The following is a 12,009-nucleotide window of genomic DNA, read 5'->3' on the forward strand; positions in this document are numbered from 1 at the left end:
AGTGTTCCCTACTAGGCTGCTTTCCCTTCATGTTTTCTACCCTCTCTGTGAAATAGTTTTAGAGACTCTATGAGCTAGTTACATTGGTGGTGCCTTCTTCAGTAAAACCCTGGTGGCGCTGTTTCACTGCGAAGCAGTTTGGAAGTGACTCGAGTTCAGAAGACAGCAGGTAAGTGTTCCTGAGTTCTGTGGTTGTTACTGTTGGGGAGTTTGAGTACTTCCTTCACCTTGTCTGTTTTCTGTGAAATTACTTAGGTGGATTCTAAGCTCCCTTCCAAGCACTTTTTATGTTCATTTGTTTTGTGATAGCTCCAACAAAACAAGGATCCCCCCATGCTCTTAACTATTTTGGCCTTCAGATTAGAACTTTCTTAGTCAACTTTTAGCTCAGACAGTGAAGTGATAATTTCTAATAATGAACAACAACAATCAGTATTGATATCTTTTTCTAAGAATTTTCCTTTGTTTGCTCACTTTGCTCCCTCGTTTTTTTTTTTAACTTCTCCATGTGTTTAGATTTTGGTGTTGGGATTTAATGTGTAACAGAGTGCATGAAGATGTCACTCTTAATCTCTCGCTGTTATCCTTTTTGCTACCAAAGTGGCTGTGTGACCATGTGGCATCTTAATCATTTTCATGTGTTTACTGCAAATGCCAGAAGTGCAATTAAAAGGGAACTGTGACACTACATTGCTACTGCACTGTGGAAATCATTTACTTTGATCACATCAGTACTTGTGCACATACTTACTCTTCTGTCAAAACACCCTTGGTAATACTTCTGAGAACAGAGTCTTCCAAAGACCTCTTCCCCTCCTGTTATTATTATTATTCTGTGGGGTGCCATTTCCTGTCTTCTACTTGCGTTTTTGTTCTATTTGTCCTGGAAACAACTTTTTGTACAACTTTTTGTTTGTGGACAGTTTTGATGCTAAACTAGCAATTTTCTAATCCTCTGTACACACTGAAATGCAAATTCAAGCAGCAGCTGAGAAAGGCTGGCTAATGAAACAGCTGAGCCTCTGCTTGGTGTTCTTCAAACCATAGTTTGTTGTGGATACATGAATTTATAAAAAAAAGTTCTTTCAAAAATATTTATATATTTCAAAAATACATAAATGCTGATACGCATGGCTCTCTTCATATTTTCTAAATTATTTGCTGTAACTTTAGTAGACTTTAAAGAGAACTTCTTGCTTTGACATTTTGAGTAAAAACACTTCTTTTTTTAAAACCATTTGTTTTGACTTAAATTATTTGCTCCAGATTTTGGGAGATTAAAGATTACATTTGAAGTCACAATAAACTGGACATCTTGCACTGATTGTTCCTGAAGAGGAAAATGTGTGTGAAATTAAATCTTTAATTTTTTTTTTTCTACTGGATGTTTTATTCCTATGTTGAGAAAGAAATCCACACTTTGCCATAGTTTGTAGTTTATTGGAAAGTAAAATTAGTGTGTATGATAGCAAGCAGAGCAGATGCAAATGCTGTCCTTCCAAACATTGGTTTTGCTACCGAATGAGTTGCAGTCTCGGCTTCCATGCTCAGCGTAACTTCATGGGGAACAAAATCACCGGCAGCTGCCCCAAGTCGGGAAGTTGTGCTGTCACCTGCCTGTGGGATGGAGCAGGCGGGGGAGCTGGGGCAGGATGTAACTCCCAGCCTCCCTCCGCGGGTTCTGGCATTTGGAAAAGTAACATAGGTTGTTATTTGTCAAGTTATAGAACAACAGAAATCATTACTACTGCCACGACTGTACTTTTGGTGCAGATGTTTTTTTTTTTTTCTGTAACAATCTTACTCTGGATTTCAGTTCTTGAAATTTATTTTCCTAGTCTCAGTATTCTGGTTACAGAAGGCTGCCAGTAGAGGCTCATGTATGCAGCCACATTGCATCTTTTCTTCCTTCTCATTTTTGTCAGGGCAACTCAAAGGGCCTGAAAAAAGGTTGGCAGACCCTTATTGGTCTTTTGTGGTGCCACCTAGGTACAAGTATAAAGGGCTGAATATTGGTTGCGTTTAGTATCAGAGAATCTTAATTCAAGCTCATACCATTGAAGATGTGCTTAGAGTCAGATGTGCAGCTTTTTCAAAAATGTTTAAGCTCCAAAAGTGGATTGGGTTTTGGTACTGCTCTCAGTTGCAGGGATCCCCAGATGTACTGGTCCCCTGATGTGGTGGGTCTGTCCCTGACCCTCTGGGAAACAGTGGGAAAATAGTAAGGGAATAGATCTGCAATAACATCCTTCCACTGCAGTGTCAGGACTGTTCCCAGGTGTGTTTCAAATTAGATGAAAAAACTCCTGTGAGAGAAAGGAGCAAGTATCACCTTGGCAGGGGTGTGGTGGGAGAAAGTCACAGCAAGCAAGGCAGGGAGATCAAAGACAGGGAGAAGAAATGGGGCTCTGCTGGGGAAACTGTGGTTAGGAAGTGTCTGATGGAAAATCTGTCTGGGGTGGGAGGTTTGTACATGCAGGCTCTGTGAGATAATTGGTGACTGATTTTGAAGAATCAAACCCAAACAACAGAATTTTCTATCAGTTTAAGTAGTCTGGGCTCTCAGAAAATCATGGTTTTGAGACAGATTTTTTTCTTTCTTCTCTATTAATAGATAGATATTTCATGTAAGAGTTATTGATGTAGCAGTTATCCTATAGCAAACAACCAGGGAAGTTTGGGCTTTTTTTTTTTTTTTGGCACAGGGAAAACTCAATGCATCAGTCCTATACCCCAGTGGAAATTACTCTCACCTTGTTTATTTCAAAATAAAATGAAAGTACTTAGGATTTATTTTGTTGGATCACAGATTACTTGTTAGGACCCTTCTCATTTTATTGTGAGATAAATAAAATGTGTAAAGACAAGTCTGAATATTTATACCACATATCTAATCTGCCATTTTACCTTTTCTAACTAATATGTAGTATTTATGGAGATGCTAAGCACTAGGTTAGATATTTATCTTCAATGATATAAAATAGATTTCAGTTTAATAAGATAGTGGGCTCCATACTGTGTTAAAAATATTTTTCTCTACAACTGTTTTCAGCTTTCAGCCTGCTGTTCAGCAGGGGAGAGGGCTGCTGGGATAAGTTACCTTTTCAGTGTCCCTCTGAAGATGGCATTGCCAGCCAGGAGCATTTCCTAACTTTGCTTTTTCACATCTGTGCCCGTTCTCTACTTTGCTTTCCCTCACTTTGCATTTGCTGAGCTGTAATAAGCGGACTATCTACTTATATTTAAACTGACAGGTGGTGCCTGCCCCGGTGCTGATAAGGGTGACTGCACAAACTCTGCCTCCTTGCTGGGGGAGCTGCAGTAAAATGTCTGGCACTGTCTGGTGTGAGGTCACTTCTGGTGGATTTTATAATCTCTCTCCCCCACCCCTGCCAGGTGTGCCCTTATAAAGGTTAACCAATTTTTCTAGCATGCAAAATGCAAAGGATTTACGTTGGACAGCTTAAGGCCTGTCACATCTCCGGATTCATGCCCTTTTCTGTGAGCTGCTTTAAACAAAATCTTGCCTTTAAACTGGGGAGAAATATTGCAATAGCAGCAAGTGCTTTATGGCATGCATAGGGCCAGAGTCATGATGATGAGATTTATTTGTTTTTTAACATTTACAAAAAAGAGCAAGAAGACACCAAACCCAGCGACTGTCATTTGATCAGGTTTTGTCTCACATTCAGCATCCACAGAGCCCCTTGCTGCCTGCCCAGGCTGATGTTCACGTGGCTTCGAGGGCAGACTGCATGAGAACTGCTCTGGTTCAGCTGCAAAAGACTGAAAGCAAGGAGAGTACTCCTGAGAGACGTGATGCATGTCTTACTTTCTTCACGAAGCACTCACGTTTGGCAGCTGCCAAGGTAAAATACTGGACAATGTAGCCCTTAAGCTCCTGTATTTGACCAAGTCTCTTCAGCCTTCTAGATATTCTATTAGGCAAATTAAAGCTAGGGGCTAAGGGCCAAAAACACTACGTGCCTTATACTTTTGGGCTCAACAATGTCTTTAAGAATGTGAATAAGTCTTTGGATATTTACTAGCCACAAACATCCCTCAGCTCCTGCTGACCATGCTGCTTAGACAGCATAAAGCCTGCTCGCCATGGGAAGCCAGGCTCAGCAGGTAATTATTGCAAATAATTGGAGAAATCCATGGATTTTAGGAAGAAGGTTGCGTTGCCTGTGAATCACCCAATGAAGGTGAAGAGCTATATTAAACTCATTCCTGTCTACAGCAAAGTACAGATATGCGAAGCAACATTCATCACGGGGCAGGTAGAGGAGGCAGCCTGGCTCAGAGCAGGACAGTTCCCAGTGATGATGTGAATATCCACGAGCTGTCTGCAGCAATGTTGTGTGTGCACTTAGGGTGCATTTTTTTGTTGCCCATACAGCAGCACTTGTGCCCAAGTAGCAATTCTGATGTTTGCAGAGAGCATCTGGTGGAAGCACATAATTGTGTGTATCTCACTGACTGAAAAGCAGACTGATAAATGCTAAACAGAAAAAATAACACTGGTATGAGTGTGTCCTATTATTCTCAAACTATCATGCTAGAAACAGGTAAAAGACAAAAAAAAAAAAACATGGGGATTTCTGATATCAGAAAACTGTTTTATGAATCGTATACTTTTTAAGAATTAAAGGAAAGAAGTATTGCTACTGTAACAGGAATACTCTGTATTTTTTTGGTAAATAATCATAAAGCTATTAAAATGTACCAGGAATCACTGTTAGAAAGACCCTGTTTGCTTCTGCCTCATAGAACTAAATGCTATCAAAAGAAATCAACTATGATAAATTGATAAATAGAAAAGGTATCCATCCAATGCCACGTGTTACTGGACTTCAGGGCTCTGAATATAACTGACGCAGATCTCAGAAGAAAAAAAAAAAGCAGGAAAGGATCTAATCTAATCTGGGGTAGAATTTTAATAAGGACAATTAATAGGAACTGTGAAGTGATGAAGTGAACCATGATGGTGAAAGGAGGGTGAACTGTGAAATGATGCTCTTTTCAAATGGAGTCATTTTATTTTTCCTTTGGACTCAGAGAAGGAATGGGGTTTATCAGAGTTTGCTTTCCTACCTCAATTACTTACACAGTACAATATTCACAGGCAATCAGCGGAGAGAACTTTTCACAAGCAAACTCTGTGCAAGAACAATTTTAGCAAGCTCACTCTGTTTCTAGTACAGCTGCTAGCCAATCCTTAACTCCTGCAAAGACCAAGATTGCATTAACCCTGCAACTAGAGTTCATTGAACTGAACCTCGGCCCGGCTGGAGTTTTGTAGTGAGGATGAGGACGGGACAGCCTGGGGACCTCTGTTGCCATGCCATTTAAGCTAAGGGCTAGCGAGCTCTTTGATAGCACACCAGTGGCCAACAGAAGAGAGCTACCAAACAGACGGAGAGCTGGACAAGCTCTCGGAGCTGTGGCTTTCATGTTTGCTTTCCTGGAAGGCACACTAAGAGCTTAGATGGCAGCAATACACAAACACTAGGCTTGGTGAAAAACCTTGGTACCTTCTCCCTGTATAAAAGCAGCCAAGAGTGTGCAAAGTAGCAAAAACCTGAGGGATGAATTTCTTAAGTCTGAGTTCCTGCTGTTTAATGCTCCCTGACGTAGATTGAATAGTCTGTGCAATGCTAGTGTTCAGCTTTTGCTTTGCTACAAAAGCTCAGATATGCAAGAGTGTGAATTACCATTTTGCTCTCTTTCTTCATCAGCTTTATTTCCACAGCGTGTATGAAAAATAATCAGCAAGTCAGGGAGAGGTATCCATGTTCGGTGTTTGGAGCTATCATATATAATGAACTACAGCACCTGAATTCTCTGAAGTCCCTCTCAAACCTCCAGGAAGATGAAGTAATTCAGATGTATGAGATTTACATGCCTGGGACTTTCAGCTGTGAGCTCCTTGGTGTTGGATCACATCCTGCAAACTACAGCGTGAAGTACTGAGACTGCTAAGTGCCTGACGAAAAATAATTGTGCACATCCACAGCGTCTTCGTGTAGCTTCTTATAACAATAAATAAAAGCATCCTCTTTGAGTGCACGGAGAGGAAAATCTGCTGCAGGGTTGAGGCAGCCTGTGCAATGCTGCTGCACCTGCCTGGGTTGCGGGCGGGAGCAGCCTGGGGCAAACAAGTTCAAGGTGGCTTTACAGACCGGGTCATGTTACTTCTCTGTGTATAAAAAGCGCACGAAGCCTCGCTGTTGGGCAGAAATGCTCTCCTGGGCTGTGGGAGCATAGCCCTGTGCCTGCTGTTTGCTGCCATGGGAGGGACACCTGCAGCCCACTGCTGGCTCCATGGTGGGGGAGAGTCCAGCTGAGAAATTTGGGGAGTGTCAGTGTGAGATGAGCCATGTCGAGAGCATCCTGTACCAGATCCTTAACGAAGAACATCAAAATGAGGATAAATGGCACCAGCAGTGTCATGGACCTCACCACTCCATAGCAAGAAGCCCTTGATCTTGTGTGGATGAGAGGAGTTGGCTGAAAACGCCAGGAGCCAGCTTCGACAGCTAGCAATGAACCGGGCAGCTCATCCCTGAGGACATCCTTAGCAGAAGTTCAGAAGATTAAGAATTTCTTGTGGAAATTCTGGGACCTGGACATAAGCACAAGAGAATACGCATATCTCAAAGGAATTATTCTTTTCCATTCTGGTAAGTTCTCCTGGAAATTACACAGCTGGTTAAATGCCTAGGAGGACATCTGGCATTTTCATTTGTAATGGAAGGGAGGTTGCCCAGGTCAGCACCACAGAGGTGGGGACTCATTCAAAGCTGAGCTCTGAGTCCTCTAATGTAAATGGAAAGTCTTTTTGCCTCCAGCCCACCCTGGCTCGGGTCCCTGCCTCCCTCCACAGCCATCCCTGCCGCTGGCTGTGCTTTCAGCAGTGTGCTGTACTTGGGGCTACACCAAAAGGATGCTTGAAGGCTTCAGTTGCTCCACGGTATTTCTTGCGGTGAACAGCTTATAGGCCGCTCAGAGGCTGTAGTGGCTTTGTATTTATTTCCAGTAGGGTTCGGATTCTGTTGCTTCGTGTGTAATGTCAACCAGATGGCTTGTACTGTGTTGAGCGCCTGTGTTGCAGCAGCAAACCAGTGGAATTCGTTTCAGCACAAGTTGTTTTCTCAAATTTTCACAATAAAATCAGTCTGCTTTATCCAGTGTGATGAGAAGAGGATAAATCCCTCATCTGCAGAGGCTTACGCAGTTTAACGAGCAGACATTTTTATTATCTCTGTGGATAAAATGTAATTTTCACTTAATGAAGGAGAAAGCAGTGGCAGCAGCAGTGTTACACTCTGGATCCGTGCCTTCTGCCGACTGCTGATTCCCCAGAGGCCCAGCAGTCTTTCAGAGGACTGTCTGCAGAGACAGCCGAGAGCTTCAAGAAGAAGCCCTGGATCTCAGGTGGACGACTCTGGGCTGAAGCAGCTGCCGGGGGCTTTAACACAGCCCAAACTGCCCTTCTTCTACCTGCTTTGCTGCAAGTAGATTTGAACAGCTGTTCTTTCACAGTTACTTAATGTTTTTTGAACACTTTGCACCAGGCTCAGAAAATGTCTTCTGCATACATGCAGCACATTTTCAGCTGGCCTCTTAGTTTTGGCTTGATGTTTGTCCAAATCTTAATATTTTGCAGGCCTCGGTTCCAAGAGGATTTCAGGCAGTCACGAGCAATGACAATGCTAAATCCTTTCTGGATCACAAGGTACCTCGTGTACTCCTGCTCTGTGTGGTTTATTTCCTGCTAGGATGACTGAAAGCAGACAGGTCAAAGGGAAAGGACCAGGCATGGAGCAGTGCAGAGCTGGGTTGTGAGTTAGAGTTCAACAAGGTGCCCAGAAATGTGGCTGGAGCAGCACAGCAAGACTAGCGTTTGGGCAAGAAACATGAAAAACAAGCACAGCAGGGCTTTCTCTGTGTCTACACAATCTCTTGGGGCACAGAGATTGTGGTTACTTTCATAAGAAATCCCTTTGGAGAGGTAGCAGGCAGCACGGGGGGTAGGCCCTCCTGAGACAGCACAATTTCCTCAGGATGATTAGGCAGCAGAAACACGAGGTTGCAAAGATAATCCCAGCCCGCCTTCTCTTTCAAGACAGGTAGCAATGACTCAGAGCCTTGGAGAGAGTGGCGAGGAACAATCCAGGAAAGAAGATACTGTTCTTCCTTAGCTCGGTAGCTTCAGAAAGGTCAGCGTGTGCTCAGGTGAAGGGCCCAGCTGCGAGGTCTTCTCTAGGATGCAGGGAAGAGGAAGGAGACATCAACAGCATGGCACAAGGTGGAAGTGCTCTTCTTGCTTCTGACAACTGTCTGAAAAGCAACTGCACTGTGAGGAGGTGGGACCTGTGAAAAATATTGCTGCTGTGTAACTCCATCGGGGCTGCAGGAGAACTTTTGTCATAAAAGATATGTTGCAGTGCAGCTGGGAACACACTTGACTGAGTATTATTACAAGAGATCTCAGAACAAGTTTCTCATTATCTGCAAGTTTAAAAAGTGTTTGATTACGTATAAAAGAAGTCCAAATGGGAAAACTGAGCAGATTTGAAGGGATATAGCAATTGGAATTTCATCCTGAATACACAAAATCCTGTCAACTTTCTTTCCATGAAAACTCCAGCACTTGTCACCCTCCTCACTGCTTGCAGCTAGTGGTACTCCTGGGGGACTTTTCCAAACCCTTTATTTGTGGGTAGCCTGCTTGCAGGCTTTGTGGAAGCTTCTCCTCTGGCAGCAATGTCTAGGAAGAACAGAGTTGCTGAAAAAGGGCAGCCAGCTACAGATGGGGGGGGGAAAAAAAAAAAAACAAACAAAAAACACAAAGCAGGTTTGTGTCCTACTGCAGGGCAGGAAGGCAGAACCTTCCACACTTAATTGAATGATCCTGCATGTCCCAGTCTAAGTCATTGGGACCCTATCCCAGGCAGGTGTGGAGTCAGTCACTGTATGAGGTGCTACGTGGGCCTGGGGATAGGTCAAAACAAGAGGTGGGAGGCAGAAGTCAGCACTCAGGGATTCAAGGCTCAAGGCCATGACTCTATAAGGCAACAGGCACATTATTCACTGAATCCTAAGTCATTGAGTGTTTAAAGTTAAGCCTGTGCATCAGTACAATGCATAGACTGGGCCAAGGGGGCTCTCCAGTCTCCCTGTGCACTAATTTAAGTTGTTAAACATACTTACTGTAATTTACTCAAATGGTAAAATAATCAGTACGTGAAATTACTAAATTCAATGGTAGCATCAAATGTTATGCCCCTGTATAGAGACAGTATCTCTTTGTACTTGCTGTGTTTTAAAAATGTCATTGCCTGTGATGTAGCCTTGACCTAGCAAAGAAACCAGGTATGGTTGAAAGTGATGGATGATTCCTAAGCAGAAAGCATGTTCAAGATTTTATGCAGTCAGGAATCAGTGGGATACATAAAAATGGTTCAGGACCAAATGACTAAATGAAGCAGAAACATGGCTCAGAGATTTCCTCTTTCCCTCACCCCTTTAGAGTAAATACAGATGGAGAACAGAATACAAAGGTACCAGAAGAGCTGTTTTATCTGGCTCTGTGTGTATACTGAGTCTAGCAGTATCAAACACAGTTATGATGGTGCCTTCTAGCAACTAGCAAGTAAGCATGGGACACTGCGTGGTTTGGTGCTGGAGGTGGGTTGAAAGCACACTGAGGGCCACTGCGGAAAAGTCTTCAGAGATTGCAGGGATCTCTGAGCAACACTAGAGACCTTTCCCTCTTCAGAAATGGCTAAGGAAAGAGAGTACAAAACCAGGGAATATAATTCTCTCTCCTACTCCTGTGGGTCATGCTACATCTCACAGGAAGCCTTTGTGCTCTTTTTAGGCCGTGTATGAAGGCATCTGGGTAGCATGGAGAACCACAAGGTCCCAGGTTAGTCTAGAGGCAACAACAGAATGAAGATTGGGTTGGATAGATAAAAACCTATGACTCTGGACTGCCAGCCTGCCTGCTACTCCAAACCACCACCTCCACCTTGCTGATGTTGTCTACTCATTTTAGGTTAGAGCTGGAATATTTCTACCTATCCAGACTACAGTCTCAGAATAACTTGGTGGATAAATAGTGCTATAAAGCTTCTCAATCTGTTCCATGTCAAAGTTACCTCGTGTTGCCATTTCAAAGCTGAATTTAGTGCAAGGGAATGCTGGATTCCAGTGTGCTTACAATGCTGCACAATGTTTATCCAAATTATTGAACTACACATATATTCTTTTTCCAAAAGGTACATTTAGAAAGTTCTTGTTGTTTTCTAGAGAGAGTAGCACTATAAAGCCAGACAACAATGATGAAGGGTACAGAACTAAAATGTTTACTCAAGATTCATTGTTTTACTTTTTGTTTTGGCAGGACGTCATGTCCTAAAATGTCTCCCCTATGTACAAACACTGCAGCAGGAAGCTCAGCAAGCTTTGATGGAGTTTATATCAATGATGTTCAACAAAAACCTAAGCAGGTTTGCATGGATACTTCAGCTAATCACTTCTCTTCATGACATTGATACAGATGCTTCTTCAGGTCTATCCTATGAGAGGCCACCTTAAATGAAGTGCTTCTAGTGAACCTATGTATCAAGCCAGACTGGCTTTGAAAACAGGTGACCTCTGTGCTCTACAATACCTAATTTTGAAGGTATGAGAACATTTTGGATGTTAAACACATTTCAAACAAATCATTGATGCATTTTTGTAAGCCATATTTATTTTTTGTATGATGAAGTCATCTTGTAACATTTTAGAACTAAAAGCAGAGAAATATAAACATTTCGTGATTCTGTGTGTATTCAAAAATATTTAGTCTAACTTATCCAAAGACTGTCTTTCCAAGCAAATTCTGTAGTTGTGCTAGGTCCAGCCATATTATTTCCAGTAAACATTTTTACAACTAGTTAACATATCCTATATGTTTTTGGCTTTCCAGAAGTTTTTGCTTTTAGGAAAAGCAGCAGCAGTAAACTGCATTCAATACATTACCCATCAAAGATGGATAGATACATAAAAGGCTGCACAATGGTAAAATCAGAATAAAACCTTCCTTCTCCTGGGATGTCACTCCCTGATCTCCCCCAGCCTACTTTTCTGTTTCACTGAAAACTCTAGTCATTGTCTGTTGTTACTTGTTGGAGCTTCCCCTTACTAACTCCTTTCCTGTAAGTTCTTTTTCTAAGTCTTGCACTGAACTGTGGGCATACATTATTCACATAGTCCTTCCCTGACTAAAAAAAATGAATCTTATGATTCATAAATCTGATGAGCAGACAAAAGCCATTGTTCAGAATTGCTTCCAGGATGGGACTAACAAAGACTGACAGCTACTGTATCATGCGATGAGCTGCAGAACTAATGTAGCCTGGTTTCCTACACATTTAAGACCTTTCCCGTTTAGCCCTCCCAGCACCCTTCTGTAATTACCATGGCTTTCCTCCAAACAGATGGCAGACATTGTTCCTTGGACAGCAGAAACGATGAAACATGGTTTTCTACAGATGTGTACAATCTGTTCCTCTGCACAGGTTCCACGTCTCCATCCCAAAGAGAGCTGCGGCATGCCCCACAGCATCTCCCTGTCTCCTATCTGGCTGGCTCGAGGAGAGGCAGCACGTGTTGGGGTTGGCATCAAGAAATGTGACTGGTCATCCATCAGGATAAAACCTGTCGAGATTATACTTCAGCTGCAGAAAGGGAAGCAATTTGTATCTTTCCTCTCCCATTTGTCTTCCAATGGATTTCATGAAACTTAGAGGAATTTGTTTCTCTCTGAGTTTTTCAGTAGAGTGTCAAATCAAGTTTTGCTTGGCAAGAGGGCTCAAGTTCACCAAATGACAGGCAGGTAGACAGACAGGAGGACAAACAGTATGATAGCTCAATCCATGCTTTCTTAGAAAGCTAAAATTATAAGAAAATCTCACAGATATATATATCCACAGTATCAACAAATATTTGCAG

At 42.5% G+C, this 12,009-nt stretch overlaps 1 protein-coding gene across 1 annotated transcript; it reads left to right on the forward strand.

The window, feature by feature from the left end:
- Positions 1-6,327: 6,327 nt before the first annotated feature.
- LOC311208010 (nuclear receptor subfamily 0 group B member 1-like) lies at positions 6,328-10,608 on the forward strand (the record flags this gene model as incomplete). Its single annotated transcript, XM_084284428.1, has 3 exons — positions 6,328-6,474; positions 6,527-6,686; positions 10,415-10,608. The coding sequence occupies 3 exons, from the start codon at positions 6,328-6,330 to the stop codon at positions 10,606-10,608; spliced, it is 501 nt and encodes a 166-aa protein (XP_084140554.1).
- Between the last annotated feature and the right edge of the window lie 1,401 nt (positions 10,609-12,009).

This window comes from Netta rufina (genome assembly GCF_964035555.1).
Source record: "Netta rufina genome assembly, chromosome: 3".
NCBI lineage: Eukaryota > Metazoa > Chordata > Aves > Anseriformes > Anatidae > Netta > Netta rufina.